At 45.9% G+C, this 25,780-nt stretch overlaps 1 protein-coding gene across 6 annotated transcripts in view; it reads right to left on the bottom strand.

The window, feature by feature from the left end:
• Positions 1-1,948: 1,948 nt before the first annotated feature.
• The window catches only part of usp19 (ubiquitin specific peptidase 19), a 32,104-nt gene continuing 8,272 nt past the window's right edge, over positions 1,949-25,780 (bottom strand). Inside the window, exons 3-26 of one of the 6 annotated variants that reach the window (XM_015968730.3) lie at positions 24,657-24,785; positions 24,367-24,503; positions 23,651-24,175; positions 21,642-21,993; positions 21,368-21,518; positions 21,219-21,290; positions 20,849-20,964; positions 18,153-18,385; positions 16,350-16,539; positions 14,666-14,799; positions 14,415-14,573; positions 14,200-14,310; positions 14,018-14,128; positions 13,776-13,877; positions 13,486-13,626; positions 13,286-13,404; positions 13,060-13,203; positions 12,622-12,971; positions 12,426-12,536; positions 12,121-12,337; positions 10,195-10,347; positions 9,921-10,087; positions 9,662-9,837; positions 1,949-2,315 (exon numbers count right to left, since the gene is read on the bottom strand). In XM_015968730.3, the coding sequence (XP_015824216.3) occupies positions 2,175-2,315; positions 9,662-9,837; positions 9,921-10,087; positions 10,195-10,347; positions 12,121-12,337; positions 12,426-12,536; positions 12,622-12,971; positions 13,060-13,203; positions 13,286-13,404; positions 13,486-13,626; positions 13,776-13,877; positions 14,018-14,128; positions 14,200-14,310; positions 14,415-14,573; positions 14,666-14,799; positions 16,350-16,539; positions 18,153-18,385; positions 20,849-20,964; positions 21,219-21,290; positions 21,368-21,518; positions 21,642-21,993; positions 23,651-24,175; positions 24,367-24,503; positions 24,657-24,785 (4,241 nt within the window). In that variant the 3' untranslated portion in view covers positions 1,949-2,174. Of the gene's footprint in view, positions 2,316-5,619; positions 6,130-9,661; positions 9,838-9,920; positions 10,088-10,194; positions 10,348-12,120; positions 12,338-12,425; positions 12,537-12,621; positions 12,972-13,059; positions 13,204-13,285; positions 13,405-13,485; positions 13,627-13,775; positions 13,878-14,017; positions 14,129-14,199; positions 14,311-14,414; positions 14,574-14,665; positions 14,800-16,349; positions 16,540-18,152; positions 18,386-20,848; positions 20,965-21,218; positions 21,291-21,367; positions 21,519-21,641; positions 21,994-23,650; positions 24,176-24,366; positions 24,504-24,656; positions 24,786-25,780 lie in introns of those variants that run through there. The other 5 variants (XM_054746199.2, XM_015968726.3, XM_015968727.3 and 2 more) reach the window with 5 other exon arrangements.

Here is a 25,780-nt window from a genome sequence, read left to right as displayed (position 1 = left end):
GTTGACCTGAGGGACTGTTGGATTTAAACTTGTGACTGGAAACAACTATAATTTATATTCAGCTCAATCGTCTCCGAGATACGATTATGAATAAAACCTGGTGTGTTTCCATAGATCACCAGTCAAGTTCATATACAAACACATGACAGGTGTCGCTACCAGGTCTGCTCGGGGTCCTGCGCCTGCTGACGTCACACTACAGCAAAGCCGCTTGGCTTTCACACAAGTCTCGGAAAGAGCTCAGCAGCTTTGCTAATAAATGAGTTTCTTTCTGTCCAAATGTTCAGAACTGTAATTTGTTAATAAAACACCATATTGTCTTTGTTTTGTAAATTAATTATAATATTGTCTACATAAAACCAACATCCGGCTGCCAAAGAGCACAACAGTTCTTATAGGAGAACGTTTTTAAATGTATTCGCATAATTAGCAGCCATTTCCATGTTTGTAAATGTGGAATTCTTCGTTCCTTAGTTCTTATGAAAACACATCAATTCATTCTAAATGTTGCTCGCCATTTGTTCAATAAAGTTCTTTTACTTTAAGAGCTGCAGGTTCTCCATTTATCAGTTGATATCATTGCTTTGATTTTCCATTTCATGTGGCAATGCAAACATATTTTCCCCAAAGATATTCGTTTTGGACTACAACCGCAAATTTGTTCAGACCAATCAAAATCTTCATCGTCAACGTGCAAACGTAACTTTTACGATGTGGTTTTGCAACTTCTGTAAGTCTTACGTTCAGCCAATCCTCTGTGACGCAGCACGAGCCGAACCGGTACCGACAACAGATCTAAACCGCTTTCTCTTGTGATACAAGATTCTACTTTAAAGAGTAAGTCACCCCCAAACCAACCTTATTTTTCTGATAAACTATATAAATGTGTGTCTAATCGTGCTGCAGACACGTGTCGTCAATAGTTTGCACTTAAGTGCATTTTTGTTAAAATTCAAATTTTCTGCCTAAAACTGTCAGTGTTGTGCCGTTGTCAGGTAAAAACTCTGCACTGCATTTGAATTTAAATCTGCCATTGTTATTGGCTAAGAGGTACCCTAGAACGTTAGCTGGTACCATATGATGTCACAATTTCATTGTGAGCCTATGTGTGTGTGTGTATTTGTTAGCGGCTCTGCCCTCTCGGTCTGCTAGGCAACAGCATTTGTTGCATTTTTCAAACAGGAAGTGGGAGTGGAGTAATACTCTGGTAGGGGGTGACTTGCTCTTTAAGAAATGAGTATGTACAATTCTAAAGTGTAAAACAAGTATGAAAAACTAAACTTGTGTAAAATGTTAACTTTAACAAAGCAAACCCTTTACCGGAACTGCTTTGCGTTTGTGTAATTAACAGAAACAGCCTAAAGATTTTCATTAAATACGCAGAAAAGTGCAAAAACAAGAGAAAACACTGAACCTTTTCCATTAGCATGACTCAGCATTTTATTTATATTAACCATTTATAGTCTCCACAGCAGCAATATTAATGATTCCCACCTTAAGTACGCAGAAGGGGAGAGGTGAGACCGATGCAAAACAGAAGAAAAATGAAAACGATGAACCCAACATGTCGCGGTGGCTTGGGTTGGGTTTTTACAGAGGGCAGAGGTCACAACCTGTATGAACATGCAGTCATGCATATTTCAGTTTATACTGAAGCCTTCTCACAATTGCATCCACAGGATCAAATACCTAAAACAGTAGAAAAACAGTCAGAAACAAGCCAAGTTAATTCTGGAAAGCAACCAAAAAAAAAAAGCTTGTGCCCTCTGCAGTAAGGAAGGAAAAAGGTCAAAGGTTAGCACCCCTCTTTTATACAACGTAGAAGCAACAGAAAAAAGCCTTTAAGAGATCATTTACACACATTTTAACAAACACCACTATAAGTACACGTTTAACCTAAAGTCAAGCACAGCGACAGCCAGGATCAGGTCGGCTCAAAGTTCTCCGCTTCAAACGAGATGGATGGACAGAACTACACGCATTCAGTTTGTTAAATCTTAATGGAAACGTTGCTTTACTCGTTTGTGGGTGTGGGTCACCTGAACCGAGTGCAGTTACGACCCCCTTTTGTTCAGATTTTTTTTGTTTTAGTTTTCTGGACAACCGATTAAGGCGCCAGCCACCACCACAGGTGAGTTCTCAACCGAGCACCGCTTCCCCTGGCGTTTCCCTCATCAGTCCACCTCCTCCATGTTGCTATAGGATGGAGCCGCACACTCTGAAGACGGGACAAAAAGGTCTGCGGGTACCTCGGGGGTCAGGCTCGGCGGTCCTTCAGGGTGCAGGTCCGTTCCGAACAGCGACTGACTCGACGTCTGTAAAATAAACCAGAGCCTGTTTAGTGTTTGGATAAATTTAGACAATCTGAAGAAAATTACGCCCAATTAAAGATAACAGGCAGGGGATTTTATTTCCATGTAGATTTTAAAAAGCAGCATTAGGAGGCATAGGGACAGATTATTGCAAGGAAATTAAAATAGGGCATCTTTTAAATACAGAACAGGTAATATGGAGATAATCAGAAAAATATTACATACAGATCTTAAAATATAAGTTAGGAATATTATTTTCAGTTTATACATTTCAATAAGGTCAAGTAAAAAAAAAGCAGCATTTTCATGTAAAAACGGCGCTGATTGGGCACTAAACTACTAAAATGCACCTTCCACTAATTGACTTTCATCACTAAAGTTGATTTATAAATAATAAACATCAATTTTTCCTTATTTCATCATTACAGTACTGATATCTTAACGCGTTTTAGCTTTGCATATATCTGAATCAAGTAAAAGTATCAACGTTTCCCTGAGATCAACAAATACATTAAATCTGCAGCACAAACAAAAGCATGGAAGCTCAAGAGTCAAAGGAAGCACAACAATTAGAGAACCTTTTTGATTCCTGTATGGCTTTGGTGTTCACAGATGCTAAACAGCGTATATTTAGACATTATTTGGACAATAAGTATAAAGTTTTTCTGAAGTTAAACCTGTAATAGTAACCCAGGATGACAAACGTTAAGGTGGCCGGACAAAGAAAACCATTTTAAGAATTAAGAATTTGATTCACATGGAAAGCAGCTGCAACACAAAGCTCTTCTTACTTCTCGACAATTAAAAGAAAAAAAAAAAACTACATTTTCAGCTGCTTCGTCTGAAAATTTACTTTTAGATTCGCTTTTAGCAAAGTTTCTCTTCGTGGTAGTTCTGTGTCAAGAGATAAATGTTCAGAAGCAGATTCACAAACCGTCCACAGGCTCTAGAGGCCGTAACCACTGGCTCAAGAGGCCGTAACCACTGGCTCCAGAGGCCGTAACCACTGGCTTCAGAGGCCGTAACCACTGGCTCCAGAGGCCGTAACCACTGGCTCCAGAGGCCGTAACCACTGGCTCCAGAGGCCGTAACCACTGGCTTCAGAGGCCGTAACCACTGGCTCCAGAGGCCGTAACCACTGGCTCCAGAGGCCGTAACCACTGGCTTCAGAGGCCGTAACCACTGGCTCTAGAGGCCGTAACCACTGGCTCTAGAGGCCGTAACCACTGGCTTCAGAGGCCGTAACCACTGGCTTCAGAGGCCGTAACCACTGGCTCTAGAGGCCGTAACCACTGGCTCTAGAGGCCGTAACCACTGGCTCCAGAGGCCGTAACCACTGGCTCCAGAGGCCGTAACCACTGGCTTCAGAGGCCGTAACCACTGGCTCTAGAGGCCGTAACCACTGGCTCTAGAGGCCGTAACCACTGGCTTCAGAGGCCGTAACCACTGGCTTCAGAGGCCGTAACCACTGGCTTCAGAGGCCGTAACCACTGGCTTCAGAGGCCGTAACCACTGGCTTCAGAGGCCGTAACCACTGGCTTCAGAGGCCGTAACCACTGGCTTCAGAGGCCGTAACCACTGGCTTCAGAGGCCGTAACCACTGGCTCTAGAGGCCGTAACCACTGGCTTCAGAGGCCGTAACCACTGGCTTCAGAGGCCGTAACCACTGGCTCTAGATGCCGTAACCACTGGCTCCAGAGGCCGTAACCACTGGCTCCAGAGGCCGTAACCACTGGCTTCAGAGGCCGTAACCACTGGCTTCAGAGGCCGTAACCACTGGCTCAAGAGGCCGTAACCACTGGCTCAAGAGGCCGTAACCACTGGCTCAAGAGGCCGTAACCACTGGCTCAAGAGGCCGTAACCACTGGCTCAAGAGGCCGTAACCACTGGCTTCAGAGGCCGTAACCACTGGCTCCAGAGGCCGTAACCACTGGCTCCAGAGGCCGTAACCACTGGCTCCAGAGGCCGTAACCACTGGCTCCAGAGGCCGTAACCACTGGCTCCAGAGCCGTAACCACTGGCTCCAGAGGCCGTAACCACTGGCTTCAGAGGCCGTAACCACTGGCTCAAGAGGCCGTAACCACTGGCTCAAGAGGCCGTAACCACTGGCTTCAGAGGCCGTAACCACTGGCTTCAGAGGCCGTAACCACTGGCTTCAGAGGCCGTAACCACTGGCTCCAGAGGCCGTAACCAATGGCTCAAGAGGCCGTAACCACTGGCTTCAGAGGCCGTAACCACTGGCTTCAGAGGCCGTAACCACTGGCTTCAGAGACCGTAACCACTGGCTCCAGAGGCCGTAACCACTGGCTCCAGAGGCCGTAACCACTGGCTCCAGAGGCCGTAACCACTGGCTCTAGAGGCCGTAACCACTGGCTCCAGAGGCCGTAACCACTGGCTCCAGAGGCCGTAACCACTGGCTCCAGAGGCCGTAACCACTGGCTTCAGAGGCCGTAACCACTGGCTCTAGAGGCCGTAACCACTGGCTCAAGAGGCCGTAACCACTGGCTTCAGAGGCCGTAACCACTGGCTTCAGAGGCCGTAACCACTGGCTTCAGAGGCCGTAACCACTGGCTCTAGAGGCCGTAACCACTGGCTCAAGAGGCCGTAACCACTGGCTCAAGAGGCCGTAACCACTGGCTTCAGAGGCCGTAACCACTGGCTTCAGAGGCCGTAACCACTGGCTTCAGAGGCCGTAACCACTGGCTCTAGAGGCCGTAACCACTGGCTCAAGAGGCCGTAACCACTGGCTCCAGAGGCCGTAACCACTGGCTTCAGAGGCCGTAACCACTGGCTCTAGAGGCCGTAACCACTGGCTCAAAAGGCCGTAACCACTGGCTCTAGAGGCCGTAACCACTGGCTTCAGAGGCCGTAACCACTGGCTCCAGAGGCCGTAACCACTGGCTCCAGAGGCCGTAACCACTGGCTTCAGAGGCCGTAACCACTGGCTCTAGAGGCCGTAACCACTGGCTCTAGAGGCCGTAACCACTGGCTCTAGAGGCCGTAACCACTGGCTCTAGAGGCCGTAACCACTGGCTCTAGAGGCCGTAACCACTGGCTCAAGAGGCCGTAACCACTGGCTCTAGAGGCCGTAACCACTGGCTTCAGAGGCCGTAACCACTGGCTCTAGAGGCCGTAACCACTGGCTCTAGAGGCCGTAACCACTGGCTCTAGAGGCCGTAACCACTGGCTCTAGAGGCCGTAACCACTGGCTCAAGAGGCCGTAACCACTGGCTCAAGAGGCCGTAACCACTGGCTCTAGAGGCCGTAACCACTGGCTCAAGAGGCCGTAACCACTGGCTCCGGAGGCCGTAACCACTGGCTCCGGAGGCCGTAACCACTGGCTCCGGAGGCCGTAACGGCCAATAATCCGATAATTATTACACACACATGGATGTGAACTAGTGCATAACTGTTTTTAAGGTCTAGTGCTGAAGAGCTGTGTGTTGAATTCAGAACCATTTCTTTTGTTTATTTGAAGCATTTAGACGAAAACTCAAAGTTCCTTTTAAAGACCAACCGGTCCAGAACCAGCCTCTGTTCAGGTCCATTTCACTTTGTACACAAGTGGGTAGATCAAATTAATGAACAGAGCCAGAACTGCGGTCAGCGTGCCCAGCACAAAATATCGAACGCAGTCATCGTCAGGATAGTCGGACATCTTCTGCCTGCGGTGCCGTGGCACCGGGCCCTCGGTCGGGCCTCCCTCAGCTCTGTTTCTCTGCGTTTGTCGTCTCCGCAGTGCGGAGCGGAACAATCCATGAGGCCCCTCGTCGAGTCCATCCTCTTCCTCCTCCAATTCCCGCCATATCAGAGAGGCCTGCGATTGGCGGAAACCGGTGTCAGCTTCTGGGAAAAGGCGTGGCCTAACAAGACATTATGATCACAGCTTGACTCTTCCTGCTGAGTAGAAGCTAACGACATGCAAGAAAACCAAAACTTCCATTGGCTCTTTAAAGCCACATTCATTCATTTTCACACTTTAAGCTGTTGCTTTCAAACTGGTTTCACTGGTTCTTGAGCAATTTCACACTGGACAGCACTCTGTGGCCCTGCTGACTTTTTAGCTTTAGTTTTGTGGTTTGGGTAAAAACACTAGGTGGAGATATCTACTTGCTTTATGTTAACAGCTGTTTACATTGCCAGTAGCTAAAGTAAAGACTAGCATTTAGCCTTTTCAGTTAGCTGACTGTCAATAAAAGCACAATAAGAAACAATGTTTTCTTGTTGGTATCATGGCGGCGCATGGAGGTAAAAGTCACAAAGTAATGTCTTTAGAGGCAAAGCAAAGAGCTAAAACCAGAGGGAACATCGGCGCGGCCTACGCTAGCTTGAGGGAGCTAAAGGAAGCTATGAAATCACAGACTGATGGTGACCTGGCTTTGTTGCTACTGGACTTGTGAGTAATAATATGTTTGTCCAACAGTGTGGATCTTTTTACTTGGTTTATTTTAGTATTAGTTGGCTCATGTTAGCGTTAACTCGCTGTTAGCGCAGGATTGTTTACGAAAGTTGTAATTCCACTTGTAACCAGTAGGAGAGAGAAGTCATTTGCATTTTTTTACTGTGCGGACATCAGAAAGAGCCCCCGCACCGTGATAACAAACATCTCAGCTCTAAAGCCGATCGATATTCATCCACATACGTCACACGATCAGGAAGCAGAAAATCCATGTGTTAGGAGATCGTTTTGGGCCGCTGCTGTAAAAAAAGTGAGGCGCGAACCAGAAAAGCTTCTGCCGATAAAATTTCGATATCGGATTGTGAAAGAACGGATAACGCTCGAAACGCGCGGATTCTTCCTGATGTAAGAAGTGAGTCTCCACTTTGTTTTGGTTGTTTTGCCGTCGACATCATCCTAGCGCGCAACGTTCTGTGACTCTTAAAAAAACTGTGAAAACAGTGAGAAACGCCGACAGCGAATGAGTTAAAATCAAGTATTCATTTACAAAATGTGGCAAAATTCCGGAGAAAGATTTGTCGCAGATTACCCAGAAAACAACACAGTCTTCAAGTCACAGTAGCGCTGGGCAATATGGCCTAAAATCAATACCACGATATATTGAATATTTCACCTCGATAACGATAAATGGACGATAACTACAGGTGTGTGCAGAAACAAAAGTTGTCCACTAGATGGGGCTGTCACGTGTATCACGTTGAGTCACATTTTTGCGTGACTCAAGGTGGTTCAGCTTCTTAAAGGGACATGAACGTTGCCAACCTACACACATCTTTACATTTGTTATCAAATTTATTGCGATGGGAAAAATAATCTTGATAAGAGTCCGAAATTTCGATAACGATAAATTTTCTATTTATGGACCAGCCCTATGTCACAGCTTAGGTGAATAGAAATAAATTATGGTCTAGATACAATGAAGCATTTTTGTTGAAGCACCATTTTCTCCTGTCAAGATTTAGGCGTAAATTTTTTTTTTGTCACTTTTCAGTCTGCTTGGCAGCCTCCACCGGAGGTTTCACATCGGAGCTAGTTAGGCTACGCTGGGGACTCTGAAAACAGCAAACAGTGATGGAGGAGACATTTCAGTCATCAGCAATAAACAGCTGTGAGAAACAGAAGATTTTTTTATGGTTATAAAGAGAAAAGCGAGTCGGGCTTGGAATGGTTCTTATGTTAATCACAAATATGGAGATGGACACCTGTCTGATAACAGACATGGTCTAGCCTTTAAAAAGAAACAAACTACTTGATGTCATGAGTGGTGTCTGGTAAGCGAGCTTAGCTGGGTGAAGATTAGCGTCCACCTCCAGTGATGGACGTATGAACTAAGAACGTTTTATTATGGGCCTCAAAGCAGAACCAGAAAACAGCTTCTCTTTTACAGCCCGACAAAGCGGCCAATTCCCCATTAGAGGCCGACATCATTTAAGCAGCACGATCACCGATTATCACTGAATTTACATCACAACCCAAAATAACCCTCCCGTCATTCATCAGGAAAGATGCTGCACAGTTAAGATTTCAGCATCAACACTGCCATGTACCCCCGCGCTAAAATATTACATCAAACGAGAGAAGGTTCCTTGTCAATCAGACGGTAGGAGTGCAGCACATCCTAAAGAACTTTTTAAGTCGCCCGTTTAAAGTTCCTGTTTATCACAGGGTTAGAAACAAATGTGAATCTTTCCCAGCATCATGCAGCTGGATCCGGTACAGCTCTGAGCAAATTAAACTGGATTTTCAGCCATTCTGAAGATTGCTTTTATGTGAAAGTTATCCATAATGTCTCTTGTTTTGTGTAGATGGCTTCCTGAAAAGTAGGGATGGGTACCTTTGACATTTGAATCGATTCTGTACTAATTCCCGGTACCTACGAATCGATACCGGTACTTAACGGTACCAATTTTAGATACTTTTGAGTGTTTAATATTTTAATTCTCTTTTATAATTAGATATATATTTTCTCAATTTATAACCATATTTGATAAATATCACGATAAATAACATTCAACTGTTTGTATTTTAACATCGTCCTTGTAGTTTTATAAGCTGATAATTAAACTGAAGCAAACATCTTTACTGTGAACTAAATTTACTGTGTATCTTCATTCCTTTTGCCGTCGTTTTTCATTTGATTTTTCCTACTGGGAAGTTAGAATTTCCGAGGAGAAAGCGAACGCACCATTAGCTGATAACAATGGTAGCAATGGAAGCTAACATACCAAGCTAACGTTATCTTAAACAGTTTATTTAGCTGCTGGAGCAGATTAAAACGATGACGCCTCACACTTAGATCGTTGTCACTGGTTTAATCTTCACCCAATCACCCGTCGCATTTAGTAAAGTGAAGCCAAACTTTAGAGCGCGTTCATGTTCTTCTAGACGGGAATTCGGAGTTCCGAGGAGAAAGCGAACGCACCATTAGCGAAACGGATGCTAACATATCAAGCTAATTATATTTACCTACCGGAGCAGATTAAGATGAGGATGTCTCACTTAGATCGTTGTCGCTGGTTTCATCATCACCCAGTTACCCATCACATTTAGTGAAGTGGACCCAAGCTTTAGCGTGCGTTCTTTCTACCATGCTGCTCTGTTTACAACTGGTTCGCAGCGACCGACGACATAACGCTCTTGCGCAGCTGTCTTGGCAAGTTCTCGTTATGATGGACGGGTACCGAAATGAGGCACCGTTTGAAATGACGTGAATCGGTGCTCAGTCGGTACTATGGAATTCGGTCGGTACCTTAAAAAGTACCGAATTCGGTACCCATCCCTACTGAAAAGACCGTTTAAAACGGTTGAAATACGCCTTTAAACTCTTGCGATCCAGCTGTGAGACCACACCCCCTCACGGACACGCGACTCGGTGCTCTGGCTCCCTCACCTGGCTGGCGGCATCTCCTGCAGCTGTGGGGGACTCGGCCGTGACGGGTCTCAGGAAGCGCGGAGGCCTCTCCACGGGGGAATTCCGTCGGCGGTAGAAAAGGACGTACGCGTAACGCGTCACCACTTGGCTCTCGTCCACCATCGTCACAGTGCTGTCATCAAACAGACGCCAGCCTGGAGGCACAGAGATGGAGAACCGTGAGAATGAGGCCCACCTCGACGGATAGAAGCACAGACCCGTCAGACGGTGACCTCACCAACATCACTGCGCTGGCTGTTCTTGTCACTTGGCAGGCGAGCGTAAGCGGTATAGTGGCCTCCGATCATTCCTCCGTAGTGATTGATGACTGCGTACAGGTCGTAAACAGGAGGCTGTTGCATCTCGTCCTTCTGGCCGATGCAGAACTTGCTCAGGCCGAGGTTCCTGTAAGATTGGTTTAGACGCTAATGTTACGACAAAAATTTATAACCCATGAGTGAAAATCACACTTAATGCTTTTAAAGCCAAAAAGTCTAAACTGGACGTCTCACCGGACGGGAAAGTCAACCATGTCGTTGATCTTATCTCTCCAAATGAAGCTTCTGAAGGAGAAGCGCTTGAGCTGGATGATCAGGACGTTGGGCAGACGCCAGAGCAACAGCTGCTTGGAGGCCTCGCGGTGCTGCTGGCACTTTGGACAGTACCTGAAGACACAGCGGATGTTGGAAGAGTCAGAGGACGAGGAAGGAAAACTGAGCTGGTAGCACGTCCAAATACACCCGTTTCTATCAAGGTCCCACCACTTCATCCAACAGATTTACCAAAGGCTGACTAAAAGCAAACCAAAACCATCGCTGAAAGATTTTTATTACGATTCTAATAGTTTCGGGCTCTCTTTTCTCAAGGGTTAAAACAATCTTCTAGGCCATTTTCACACATCTACTGTGGTCCTGAAGTGCACACCTATGTAGAAAGCAGTCAACTTCTAATTGGTTGCATAACACTACTAGTTAGGGATGTTTATTGGTGAATTTTTGGCAAAACGTATCACGATGCAGGGGAGACGATACAACATATCACGATATATTGCCATGTCGATATTTTCTTCCATCCCTACTAGTAAACCTTAATTTGACCAGGTACTAACCCCAACTTCACACATCTTAATGCTGTGGGTTAGTACACACCGGAGAGTCTCAGCCGCGTAGCCGCTTTTCTGCCGCCCTAGCTACATTTGAGAGATCACAAATCATAAACATTAATGAGTAAGACCCCTGTCCTCTAGCCCCTAAAACAGAACAGGTGATCTGCAGGTTGAAGGGAGCCACATTTAAGACTTTTAAGACCTTTTTTAAGGCCACTTTGACCAAATTTAAGCTATTTTTTAAGTTAAATTTAAGCAATAATTTCCAGCTATTGCCTAGAACCGGTGCTAACCATGTCGCAAACGTGGGATTAGCCATCCAGTTACCATTAAGCTTGCACTTCCCCATGGCGCAAGCTCCCACTAGCTTAACCAGCTAATGTGCTCATATAAAAATAGCCCCCTTTCACAACCAACTGAATGTGTACGGTTCCGCTTACGCCAACATCGTACACAAAAAATGCTGACACTAACTACAAAGTCACGAAAATTTGATAGAAACAAAGGAATCTTGTTTATTGGGTCTTTGGTAATTTAAGACCTTTGGAAACTGTATTTAAGGATTATTTGTCATTTTTAAGGATTTTTAAGGCCTTAAATTTGGAAAAGCTAATTTAAGACTTTTTAAGGACTCGCGGATGCCCTGCAGGAGCGCCAGAGCTTTTTTACCCCACAGTAAACTACTCACAAGCCTTCCTTTATATTAGAGACCACAGCAGACTTACTGAAATATCACAGGTACGCAGCGCACTGTAATACATATGGGTGTGTGTGTGTGTGTTAATATGAGCTGCTGCTTCATTTCTCCATCCCCTAACTTCCACCTCATCCTACACAATGCCATCATGACTACATTTGAATTGATAACTGTCTCCAAAGAGCCTCACCCACGACTTTAAACCTGATATGAAAACAACATTTTGCATTTTGCACGAGTGGATTTAATCATCAGCATCGGTGTTTGTGTGAAAAGGCCTTCAATCAGGAAACCTAAGAAAATAAACAAAAAGCTGCTTGTTCTTTATCTCCTAAAGTTCAATTATTTACTTAATGCAGAAACTATTATGTTTATTACTGCAGATGAAAATCACGCCACAGGCACAGTGGCAACCAGAAGAACAAGAATATGACTGGTTTTTCAATTCTGTAGCTTTTGGCGACCAGGATGAGTGAAATCTGCAGTTTGATGAGTCATCGTATAAAATAAAAGACAAAGTAACTTTTTTCTGCTTCTGGGTTTCTGTTCGACGTGGCAGCAAAGATCTCTGAAACGACTTTCCCTCGGTAAACATCAGTGTGCTGCTCCAAACTAATATTCCTGCTCTGCTCATACCAGGCTTCCTCTGGCGCCAGCACCTCTGGCTTGGTGAAGAGATTCAAGCATTGCTCCAGAGTGAAATGTCCCGCTCTGGCCGTCTCGCTCAAAGAGCCGGGGTCCTCGTCGTACTCCAGCTCCTTGGAGCTCACCAGCACGTACTCCTTTACGCGCTCGTTGTTTTTCCACACCAGCTCCAGGGTGGTGTCCTCAGGAAGGTCTGCTAGGACGTCTTCTGAACAACGTTTGGGGTAGAGACGATTTGAATCAGCTCAAATAGAAAAGACACGTAACGAAGCTGAAGTGAGTGCGTCCGGTCTCACCTTTCTCGTCCAGCCTTTGCTCCTTGTTGCTGGAGTCCAGCAGAGCGATGTAGAAGGGGCTGGCGTGACCCGATGCCGACTCATTCGGCTGCTGGTAACCTGTTACTGCAGCTGCAGCAGGTGGTGGAAAACAAAAACAAGAGCTTTGGTATGCAGGTAACAACTTCAGAAGCACTTCTGAGTTCATCTCCAGTACCTTCTGGTCTCAATGCTTTCTCACAGGACGTTTCTTTTTCTGCATGAGGGTCCAACGACTCCGAGAAGCCAGAACCAGTAGTCCTTGTGGTTGAGAGAGACGTCTGGGATGGGGACGGCGATCCTGATGCCTCAGAGTGGACGGCTGAGGACTGAGACTCTTCAGCTTGACCGTCGGGAAGCTGCGAGTGGCTCTCAGAGACCAGGCCACCTGATCCTGCAGTGCTGCTGCCAGCCACAGCCTCATCCACAGAGCCTGCTGGCATTGGTGCGACATCTAAACGAGACTGGGAGGTTTCAGGAGATGTCCTTCCTGACTGGAACGGAGGCTGGAATACATTGACAGAAAACCTGCAGCGAGAGATTTTAGCGATTACAAAACATGAATGCATCTTAAGTCTTACGCGGGATCGATGTTAAAGAAGCTACGACCGAGTACCTGGAGTAGCCCTCTAGGAGCTGGGAGAGACGGGCGTAGGAGAGACGAGACTCTGGCACGCTGACCAGGAAGGGAAAACCCACGTGTTCGGAGTTGGGGCGACACTGACTCTTGTGACTGGGCCAGTGTGTCTTCTGACAAACTCTGGATGTGGAGAAACAATCCAAACATTTACTTCTACTCTGTCTTTCCTCCGGGCGCTGAAGAGCGTGGCAGGAGCACTCACTGATTGCAGTAGCCGACCCGATAGCAGCGAGTACATCTCTTCAGCTTGTCTTCGTCAGACACCGGCGGTTTCAGGCACGCTGCGCACTTGGAGATGGAGATATTTGGCACCTGGAGTTTCTATAAGACACCAAAAGGGCTCCTTTCATCTCTCATAGTACAGGGTCAAGGGTCAAACGCAATCTGTTTGGTTATTACTACCTGCTGCACTTTGAGCAAAACCACCCTCTCTTTGGCCAGATCTTTAGAAAGCACCTCAAAGCAGAACAGCGTGTCAGAGGCGGACACGGTGTCCAGCGAGTGCGACGGCAGAAACGAGCGCTGAAAACGGTTTTTTACAATCTGTCAGACGGGAGAAAAAAAACGTCATTCATATGAAAACGTCCTCAGAAAAAACAGAAAATAAATAGTTTTCATTGGTTTGTTTTAATCGCAACCTGCCAAATTAAGAGATTTCAGAGAATAAGATCCCTGATATTCTAGATTTTCACCTCTGCCAGTCTGAGGTTCTCAGGTTTGACCCTCACACTCCTGGAGATGGACTCGAGGACTTCCTCTGTGCTGGAGTTCTCCTTACTCACACTCACCAAAAACTGAAGACAAACATTTAAATAAACTAACATTTATTTCATTATTACTAGAAATGTTAGCTTAGCGGTCTGGGAGTCGGTTACGGACGGTGTTTATTACGCAACACAGACACACATTCCGGAACGGCGAGGGAAACGCTTACCTTAACTGGTTTTTTATGTGGCTCCTTAGCAAAGTAAAAAACAGAGAGGACCTTTTGTTTCTGGGGCAACGGGACCGGGAGGTACAGGAACGGATCGAAGGTGATGGAGACCTGAAAAAGAGCCCGGTGAGCTTAACAGGAGCAAAACGTTAGTGAAGATCTTCAGAGGAGTCATCTGCTACCTTAGAGCACATGGGGCACACGAGTTTAGACTTAAACTGGCCTTGGAAGAGGTCCACGATGAAGGAGTCGTTCCTCATCTTGTGCCTCTGCCACGCCTCCTCTGCCACCACCTGCAGCATCCCAAAACAAATCCTCAGAGCAGTGCACACCAGTCCGTCCTTTCAAAGTAAAAGTTTTCAGTAAAGTTCAGCTGTTTCAAGAGAAGCCGACTCGCCTCATCGAGTCGTCCATCAGAGTCCACCGTCTCCGTGTACGGTTTAGTCTGGATGCGGTTCAAGTCCTCGTGGAGTCCGTCCAACAGGAACGCCATGAACTCCTGCGCGTCGTGTTGAGCGTAACCAGTGAACTGACTGGCTTTACTGGCGACGATCGCCTACGTGGTTCCAAAGGCAAGCAGAGACAAACGGGGACGTTAAACACAACATCCTGCAAACACACGTTTGTTTGGAGGAGCCGATCTAAGACCTTGAGCTTTGACGGTTGAAAGGCGTGGTGCGTCCCTTTCCAAAGAGCCCTGAGCAGCACAGCAAAGCCGATGGCGAGTCTTCCTCCTGTTCCCAGAGGGTTGCTGCAGTTGATTTCTGCTTCAAACGCTCGGTCTGCAGGAAAGCAGCAACACAGCTCAGAACACCGTCCAACCGGGATGTAAAGACGTACGACAGGACCTGGTTAATAGGGCTGTAGCGAAGCGTCGATGACGTCGACGGCTCGATTCTAAAAATTTGTCGACGTCAGATCTGGTAGTCGACGCACCACGCCCACTTGTTGCATCCCCAGGAGTTTGTAAATGGAGGAGGAATCTGCCCGTTTTTCCTCTAGTTCGCTCTCTTCTCCGCCTTCACTAACATCTCCACCAAATACCGAATACCCGGAACAAAGTCCGTCCACTACTAGATTCCTTTCCTGTTTTGCCCGCCTTCGTCTCCCGGCAACGGACAACAACTTCCGGGGTCAGATGCGCTGCTCCGTCTCTACCGCAGATGTAGAAAATCACCGGGAGCGTTTCTCCCTTCATAAAGGAGCTTCTTTCAGACATTAGGAGAGCTGTTTTTGTGGTAGCAGTCTCTCCTTCGTGCTGGTCTGTTTGCTGCTGGGTGTTTTTAGTTTAATTAAACTTGGTAACTTGAACTTAACGTTGGTAAAGCTACTGTTAGCATTTTGGCTAACAGCTTCTTGCGTTTGGATAAGCTGTTACGTTTTGGTTTAGAGGTCATCTTTTTTGTGGTGCAGATCTCCCTTTTATTACATTTAGTGTCGTGGGTTTTCGGTTTAGTGTAAAATATCACCTTGAGTTTGGTTTAACCGCCCAGTTTAGAGTTGGACCTTTGGAGATCCTTATTTTGGTCCAGAACCCAGTAATCTTTGCCCAGTGAGACATCCCAGGTTATTTGTACTTTGTTTTAATTCCCCACAGGCAGAATTAGTTTTATTATTCCCAACCTGTGGATGGAAAGATTTGTTTTTTTGTAGTTATAAATAAACCTGATCATCATTTTAACTTTTAAATCCCGTTATTGTCCCTTCCTTTTTGCACACGAGCCAAACTCCCCAGGAAGGGTCGTAACACCACTCACCTCACACACATAAGTGACCAAATCAAAGCAGCATGGAGACACTCCATCTTCTACCACCTCTCAGGCAGCAGCCTGCACTCCCAAGTTCTACATGTCACCAGAACATAACCAACCAACACAATAAAAGCAGTGTTATACAAAATAGAAGGCCTGTAGTATTTATTCTCTTACAATTTATCAATTTTTTGAGGAATTTATTTGAGATTTTCTGTTTTTTATTAATTGTGCAATAGAAAAATAATCGCTAGATTAATCGTCTAAATAGTCATTAGAATAGTCGACTATTCGATAAAATAATCGTCAGATTAATCGTTTACCCCCAGCCCTACTGGTTAACGAAATCATTTATGCTTCAATAACAGTAATACCCTTTGATCCTGTTTAAGATGAATTAGTCAAACTGCTGTCTCTTTAATCCGTTTCCTACTGGACCGAACATCTAACCTAACTTCTGCTAGAATTAAACCTGTTGAAGCAATCAAACTAAATGGAATGATAAATGACATTTTGTGTCATGGAACGATAACTAAATAAACATATTTGTCGCTGATTAAAAGGGGTCAACAGTATTTTACCATGGAAGTAATCCCGGAGTTCTCTGGTATTGGACAGGGACTGGATGACACTGTTCATGAAGCAGGTGTTACCGAGGTTGACCAATCCTGTAAAGCCAGGCAGGCACACCTTCTTCTCCTCCTCTTCCTCGTGGCGCTCCGCGGCAGGAGGTGCATGGGTCATAGGCTGCACCATGCAGGTAGGCTTGGGCTGCAGGAACACAAGCAAACACACGTTAAAGGAGGCATCTGTGTTTTTAGAGAGGAGAGGATCTGTGACAGACGAGCCAAACTGAAGAGGACAGATTATTTTCTACGGCAGTCTGAGAAAATCAGACGGTTGCACTAGTGGGGTCTGTTTTGTTGCAGCATACTCGGTGGTGTAACTGACTGTCCGACAGAAATAAAAGTGCAGACATCTTTTTTCTCTTCTCTCTAAATGTTTTCACTCATATTCTGGAAGAAGTCTTAAGGTTTTAGAGGTTTTTGTGGTGAAAGTGGACTTTCCTGGAAGACTCACGCACACGGATCCCAACTCTCATCCTCAGCTTATCCAAACAAAATGATCTTCCTGCATACTCACATTTAGGGTTGTCACGGTGTGAAAATTTAACCTCACGGTTTTTGTGACCAAAATTATCACGGTTTTCGTTATTATCGCGGTATTTTTTTTAACGTGTTACATTTTCAGACAACTAAATAAACCCTGTATATCAGGAAAATATTGTCCTCAGTTTGTGTCTAACTTTAGCCTAAAATGTGTTATTTTGTAATTATGTTGTTTATTTGTTTACATTTTTCCCCTTTAGTCTTTAAAATACCAATATTTGCCCATAACTTCTTATTTTATTTCTGTTTGATGTCATCATTTTAAAAATATTACACCAGATGATACTCAGTACTCAAGTAGCCTTCTACTCAGATACTTTTTTACCCTTACTTGAGTAATAAACCCTATATCAGGAAAATATTGTCCTCGGTTTGTGTCCTTCCAGTGAGCTTTGCAGATGTGGGAAAAATGTCATCAGGCAGTAATCGTTGTTAAATTCATAATTATTCTCGGAGAGAGACCAAATCTTATCTGCCCCTGGGAGCCCCGTAATGCATAGCGTCATTTCAACATGGCGGTGTCCGCGACACGGTTTATATGCAGGTAGCGGCGCTGCGGCTGCTTTATATAGCGACTCGTTGCATTCTCCCTCAACCCAAATCCTCGGATCACGCATTTTAGCTAAAACGCTAACGTTAGCTTGCCTTGCGTTGACTGTAGAGTTGTGGGTGATGGTCACGCAGATGTGTCATGAGATTTGAAGCGTTGCTGCCTTTCACAGACACTTTTTCTGCACGTGCTGCAAACAGGATAGCCGTCTTCTATCAACTGTCCCTCGGCATTCTTCAGATATCCAAAACATGCCCGTACTTCCCACTTTGTCTTCTCTGAGGGATAATAAATGTCCTGCACGCTGCCGTCTCCTCCTCTGGCCATTATTTCAGCTTTAGCTTCAAGAAAGTTTTGGTTGTAAACAACAAAGCGCGCATGTGCCGCCGGCAACTTCAGCAGATGATACGGTGGCTGGTAAGGGTCACCGCGCCCACACCGCAGCCACGGTAATCCACCGAGATAATATAGTTTTTAAAAAACAAGACGGTTATTATTATTGTCAACTTTTTTACCGGGGTTTACCGCTACACCGGTTACCGTGACAACCCTACTCACATTGTTAAATCTGACTTAAAAATAAAAACGTTTGCAAGAGCTTTGCAAAGCTGATGATTCACCAATCTTTAAAAGGAATTTGACGACACTCTTCACTAACCACTCACTGTGGTCACTGAGGATTCTGTCTTAGTGATCGCTACGTGCTCAGAGACGGTACGAGATGCTACCGAGTCCAGACCAGCGTCTTCCACTCCTCTGGGCGAGGCCTTAGGCGTGTCCTCCCCCACCCTGGGAGACTCCTCCTTGGCTGGGAGGCTGTGCTGGCTGCTACCTGGCTGGGTCTTGTCCATGCAGGCAGGACCGGAGGGCACAGCGACCTTAGCACCACCCACTGCACCTTAAACAGGACAATTCAGCTTGTGGTTAGAAATCAAAGGTTAGCAATGAGAGACTGGATGACTCTGGGTGACGTTTCATCGCACCTATGGTTCATCCAAACCGTAATTATCTGGGATATGAACGCCCAGTCATTTACCAACTGGTTAGGACAAACACGGTTTAACGCACGTTCCACTTTTATGGATTATTAAAGCTGTAATAAAACAGAATTTACTTTTACATCTAAAATCTATTTTTTTCCTCTATATGATGTAAATCAATAGTGGCCATTTAGCAACATCTTTATGAGCTAACCTAAAAGAGAACTAACATTTTACTAACAAACGCTTCGAGACAAAGTTCACTCAGTCTTCAACACATCTACAGTGGTCTGTACGAGTCGATCTCTGTGGGGAAAAGCTCTGGCACCCCTGTTTCTGACTAGAAGTTAGCCAAAGCGGCGGCGAGCAGACGGCGACAGGATTTGGAGTATTTTCCTGAGATGTGGACATCTCTGCTCTGACTGGCTAACAGCAACACGACTCTACCGCCGACTCCAACGTTGATGTTTTATCCCCAAAAACAACACAAGCCTGGAGGAGTTCTGCTGTGTGGTGGAGTTGCTAATGCTAATGGTTAGCATCTACTAGCCGAGACATTCTCTGCTGTTCCCTAGACGGGAAGGCTAAACCAACAACATCCTTCCCCGTCGTGAGCCAGGTGTCTCTTGGCCAGGACTCCATTGAAAATGAAGTTTTTAATCTCAGTGGGACCTTCCTGGTTAAATAATGAATAAATAAAGATGGGCGAGTCCTTGAATGTTCAGTGACAGTGTGACATAGATCTGTCAGGCTTTTCTTAACGGAGTGTTTTCCCGTTTATTTTCCATCTTGCGGCTAATGCAGGAAATAGTGGAAGAAGTAGGGATGGGTACCGAATTCGGTACATTTTAGGGCACCGACCAAATTCCATACTACCGACTGAGTTTCGATTCACGTCATATGAAACGGTGCCTTTTGTCGGTATCCGTGCCGCAAGCCTGGTCAGTCACTGTGGGCGAGCTGTAAACGGAGCAGCATGGCAGAGAGGAAGTGTTCTGAAGTTTGGGTCCACTTCACTAAATGGGACGGGTAACTGGGTGATGATGAAACCAGCAACAACAATTTAAGCGAGGCCTCATCATCCTAATCTGCTCTGGTGGGTAAATAAAATGTTTAAGATAACATTAGCTTGATAAGTTAGCTTCCGTTCAGCTAATGGTGCGTTCGCTTTCTCCTCGGAAACTCCAACTTCCGAGTAGGAAAAATAAACAGTTTGAAAACGAACAGCAAAAGGAATAAAGATGCACAGTAAGTTTAGGTCACAGAAAAGATGTTTGCTTGAGTTTAATTAGCAGTTTATAAAACTACAAAAACCCGTCAACACACCGTTGGTCCAGAGGAGAAAGGAGAGGAACAGGAGTACATGGAACCGAGTTTGTTTTTGCGTCATTTAGAAACAGTTGTTAAAGGTTTTCCTACCAACACTACGATGATAAAATACTGTTTGTATGTTATTTATCATGATATTCATCAAATATAGTTATATATTGGGGAAATAATATATAATTAAAAAAGTGATTTAAACAATCGATAACTCATTCGCTGCCAGCGTTTCTCACCGTTTTTACTGTTTTTTTAAGAGTGACAGAACGTTGCACGCTAGGATGATGTCATCAACTAAACAACCAAAACAAAGCGGAGACTTGCCTCTTACATCAGGAAGAATCCGCGCGTTTCGAGCGTTATCCGTTCTTTCATAATCCGTTGTTGAATTGTGATCGGCAGAAGCTTTTCCGGTTCGCGCCTCACTTTTTTTACAGCAGCGGCCCAAAACGATCTCCTAACACATGGATGTTCTGCTTCCTGATCATGTGACGTTTGCCGCATGCGGATGAAGATCGGCTTTAGAGCTGTTTGTTCTCACGGTGCGGGGGTTCGTTCTGACGCCCACACAGTAAAAACATGTAAATGACGACTTTAGTCATCATTGGCAGTGAATGAGTTAAGTACCGGTATCAAACCGTAGGTACTGGGAATTGGTACCGCATCGATTCAAATGTCAAAGGTTCCCATCTCTGGGTAGAAGACCATTTTCACTTTTAGTCTGCATGTTAAACTCAGAGTGACCGATCATGTTTCAAAAATGATAAAAAACGGTTTGTCGGTGAACTTGGTCTTTAACAACACGCCCATATCTTGTTCCTTGGGTGTACTTCAGTCCCCAAACACAAAACCTCTGACTAGCATATGAAACCTTGATAACCGTGTCCTCATAAATAAACTTTAATCAGTTCTGTACAAAATCAAACATGCTGCAGGTGTAGAGACCTAACACCAGCTCTGAGCCCCTTATTCCACGTTCCATGTGAACAGAAAACCTTTAGTGTGTGGGGGATAGAAAAAAAGAATAAAGTCCTCCAAATAGAAACCTGGCAGCAGACCTTGTGTGGCCGGGGCCTCTAGAGCCCCCCAGCGCTGGCTGTGTCTCTTTTTCAGGGTGATGTCGAGGCGGGACGGGGTGAAGGAGTAGCTGCAGTGCTCGGGCTGGATCAGGTTCCTGACACACAACAGACCAAAATACATTCAGGCCAAATTAGAGGAGCAGACATAGCAGCATGAGCCAGCTGCTGAAACTGATCTGAGAGCAGCGCTGCCTTTCACTGGAGGACCTGCCCTGAATACTTTGATGTAATCAGCTGTTTTAATACACAACAAGCAAACTACTGCTAGCGTTTCTATCCATCTGCACATGTGTAAATAAGTCACTATGGATAAAAGCGTCTGCTAAATAAATAAACATAAACATGTTACCTGAGTTTGACTTGCCACTTGAAGACCGTGTTTGGCCCACAGTCAGGATGAAGCCGGAGAAAGTTTCTGTCGCTGTTAAAAGATAAATCAGATCAGCTACTGATAGTTTGATGGTAATAAAGCCCTTGAGCGGTGCTTGTGTTTGCTACCTGGTCTGAAAGATGAGCGTAAAGTCTTGCTCTCTGAAGATGACCCTGGCGGTGTCTCTGCAGACCCCCTTAAGGTAAACGTTCACCACCATCAGGTCTGTGCCCTTCTCATACGAGTCGTTCTTTACAGCCTGCAGGTTCACCATGGGCTCTGCAGAAAAGTCAGATTTGATTTACTACGGTGCAGAAATGTTACCCGGTGATTTCCCATCATCCCGTGCATGATTAAACAAAAATACAAACAAACGGCGTCCACTAAAACACCCTCACTAACCTTGTTGTTGCATCATCTCCAGAGGGGCTTCTTCTTTAGACTGGTCCTGCTTCTCCTCCCCATCCCAGCTTTGCCTGGCAGCCACACAGGCAGCTGGAGCTGAAAGCATCTCTGTTGAGTCTTCATGTTGCTGTGAGATTAAAGCCTCCTGTCCTGATTCATGTTCAGCAGCTTTTCTGTGTGGTGATGAGTCTGTCCGGTCCCCCTGCATTTGGAGGGAAGTAGCGTCCACTTTATGGCTCGAGTCGGTGGGTCTGAGGGAGTGATCGATGACGGGAGGAACGGGCTGGCCATCGCGGACTTGTTCTGTTGCTTCAGACGTTTCTGATGATTGGTTTGTTTTATCTGACACCTGGTACAGAAAAAGGAACTGTTACACATAATTACCCTCTATTAGAGCTGGGTGCTGGGGCAGCATAACCGCTCCACAGCCAGCGTTTCTGGCAGCACGATTCCACTGAACCCATTCAATGCAATTATCTTTGATTGCTGCTTAAAGGAAAAAGTCTAATTACTAAACACTTTAAGATTGCACAACAGTCAGGAATAAAAGTATAATAAGGCTACGTTCACACTGCAGGCAAAGGTGTATCACATCCGATTCTTAAGTATTAAATCTGCCTCCTACGTCACCGAGTCAGCAGAGGTGAGCGCCATGTGTTGACGTTACATGACTGGACATCCTGTTAAGTATGAGAGCAGGAGGTGCTCTGGAGGTTTCTTCCTGTTAAAAGGGAGTTTTCCTCTCCATCGTCGCTACATGCTTGCTTAGTATGAAAATTGCTGTAAAGACTCTGACACTAGTCGGTGACTTGAAGCAACCTGCTGGGTTACTTATACAGGACACTTTTAACTCACTGGCTTAATGAGCTGAAATGTTTACTTTGTGAAGAGCCTCGAGACGACTCTTGTCGTGATTTGGTGCTGGTGCGATGCGCCTCTCTGGCCTACGTGAGAGCAGCCCTCTATGAATCAACTAAAAACAGGAACACAGGGTTTCACCCAGCGCCAGGCTTTGCTCGGCCACCCGCCAGGCTAAGCGTCATGCCCCGCCCCCCTCCTCTGCCAGGCTTAACTCCTTTTCTGGGGGAAACCCTGGAACACCAACCCAGTTTATAGTTTAAAAATGGTTTCCAGCCCTAAACGAGACTTTCTTTCGTCTTTCACATCACAACTCCACGCCTCCTGATTCTGACTCCACTGAGCGCTCTGCTGCTGCCCTCGCGAGCCGCTTCGGGGTTGTGAACTGTCCATACTGGGGTGTTTGCTGTCGCATTTCAGTTATAATGTGAACAACCACGCAAAAAATTGGATTTATTTAAAAAAATCAGATATGAGCATTATGACCTGCAGTGTGAACGTGGCCCTAGACAACTAGAATTTCCTGCAAACACAAAGTATTTGGTGAATGGTCTGTATTTATATAGCACTTTCTAGAGTCCTATGACCCCCCCAAGGCACTTTACAACACACCAGTCGTTCACACACACACACACACTGCTGCTGATCAGCCACAGATGACCCGGGACACACTGACAAAAGCGAGGTTGCGGTACACGGATGCCACCGCCCGGGCCCTCCGACCACCACCAGCAGGCAGCGAGGATTAGGTGCCTTGCCCAAGGACTGCGACACAGTGAATGTGACACAAACTAAATATCTGAATCGTTTATATTTAAATATGAATATCACAAAGAGCGTGCTTCACTTGAAAAGGGTCACATTTCAGTTGCCGGGTTCTGTATAAAGTCTGCTTGTGTTACTTTGACTCGACGCTACTGTCTTCAGTTTTAGGAACAAGCTCCTCCTCAGCCAGATCACACGGTCCCCGCTCCCATAGCTTCCGCCAACTGCGGTGACGAGCAGCCGGCGGCAGCTAGCGGGAGATGGTCACGGAGATCTGGTCGACCATTCAGCACCATTTTCTCTCAGTATTCTAATTATCAACTGGTAAGTTTAGACGAAACTCAAAGCAATGATGCAACACAGGATAAGAGACTGGATCTTACCCGAGTCCTGCTGGCTGTCTCGTCCAGGTCCAGGTCCTCCCTACTGCCCCGCGCCTCCACTCTGTTGTCTCCATGACTGTGTGTACGCAAGCTCTGGACGGTGGTTAGGTGTGAAGGAGGGGCTTCCACGTTTGTAGACCTGACAGACGCTGGGTCCATTTCTTCACCCTCTCTCACCTTGGACAGCGGTACGCTAGTTCGCTTGGCACCAGACTCCTGCAGTTGCTGGGTAACGTTTGTGACGGTCTTAGACTTGACGCTAATGTTTGAGCCGTCTCCAGCTCCACTTCTCACACACACAGAGTCTGTCGCGGCCTTGTCAGAGGCTTTGTTCTTCGAGCTGCGCTTCGTGCCTCGCTCTGATTTCCCGTTGATCCGTCTGGATTCACCGAGAGCCGGCGATGAGGGGGGCTGGGGTTGTGGCTGCCCTGATGACCATTTAGGTTTCTCTGATGAATCCAAGACAACAGGCTTTGCATCACTTTGGGCGTCTGTCTGCACCGCCTCCTTCTCTTTCTTGTTTGACTGGAGCAGAAAACAAAGGAAAAAGACTATTTAGTGCTGTGTTTTTTTTATTTATTTAGTCATACCTCAGCTGCAAAAGACAAAATAAACAACCTACGACAACTCTGCAATCTCCCCTTTATTGGTGAATTTAAACGGAGCACGTGTGTAGGGTTAGGGTTAGGTAACCCAAATACGTTTACACCATTTACCTTAAGAGAAGGCCAGATGTGAAAGGGAATTTTCTTGTGCAGGATGAGATGCAGGAATCCACCTTTTTCTTTGTACTGCACTTTGCTACATGAAGCCTCAATTTCCTCCTGCAGCTGGCAGCTCCACTGTCGTCCATCTGGAGAAATAGATATATGAACGTTATCAGAGGAAAATGCAGCAAAGGGACGATTCGCCAACGGTTGAACCTGTGGTTTCATCCGATATAACTCTACTGCTCTACTTTCATCGATATCTCCACGATCTATGTCCAGCTTTCGTTAGGACTCACCTGGGAAGGACACGCTGCAGTGAGTGTCTGTGAAAGTGGAGTTGATGTCCTCGATCCTCTGAACGCCGTCCCCACAGCGGAGTCTGACGGTCACTTCGTTAACATTTTGTTTCCAGTCCACAAACACGTCTGAAAAAACAGAAACTTATCATCCTGTTCTGTTGGCCCTCGTGCTCATCAGTCACATACGAGAACAGTTGTGATGTTTACTGAGAGACAAATGCCAAAAAAATAAGTACAAATCATAACAGACTGCCAGATGGACCTCAATGTGAACAGCCAGCCATTATTGCAGTCATGTTCCCTTAATTCTGATGCGCGCACACTAGGGCTGTAGCGAAGCCTCGACGAAGTCGACGGCTCGATTCTAAAAATTTGTCGACGTCAGATCCGGAAGTCGACGCACCGCACCCACTTGTTGCATCCCCAGGAGTTTGTAAATAGAGGAGGAATCTGCCTGTTTTTCCTCTAGTTCGCCCTCTTCTCCGCCTTCACTAACATCTCCGCCAAATACCGAAGACCCGGAACAACGTCCGTCCACTACTAGATTATTTTCCTGTTTTGCCCCTTCGTCTCCCGGCAACGGACAACAACTTCCGGGGTCAGATGTGCTGCTCCGTCTCTGTCGCAGATGTAGAAAATCACCGGGAGCGCTTCTCCCTTCATAAAGGAGCTTCTTTCAGACATTAGGAGAGCTGTTTTGGTGGTAGCAGTCTCTCCTCCGTGCTGGTCTGTTTGCTGCTGGGTGTTTTTGGTTTATTTAAACTTGGTAACTTGAACTTAATGTTGGTAAAGCTACTGTTAGCATCTTCGCTAACAGCTTCTTGCGTTGGGATAAGCTGTTACGTTTTGGTTTAGAGTTCATCTTTTTTGTGGCGTAGATCTCCCTTTTATTACATTTAGAGTGTTGTGGGTTTTCGGTTTAGTGTAAAATATCACCTGAGTTTGGTTTAACCCGTAAGACCACTCGCCTCACGCACATAAGTGACCAAAACAAAGCAGCATGGAGACACTCCATCTTCTACCACCTCTCAGGCAGCAGCCTGCACTCCCAAGTTCTACATGTCACCAGAACATAACCAACCGCAACACAATAAACGCAGTGTTATACAAAATGGAAGGCC

The sequence above is a fragment of the Nothobranchius furzeri genome, chromosome 15 (assembly GCF_043380555.1).
Source record: "Nothobranchius furzeri strain GRZ-AD chromosome 15, NfurGRZ-RIMD1, whole genome shotgun sequence".
Classification (NCBI taxonomy): Eukaryota; Metazoa; Chordata; class Actinopteri; order Cyprinodontiformes; family Nothobranchiidae; genus Nothobranchius; species Nothobranchius furzeri.
Note: the sequence above shows the minus strand (reverse complement) of the source record. Positions and strands in the feature narration are given on the sequence as shown.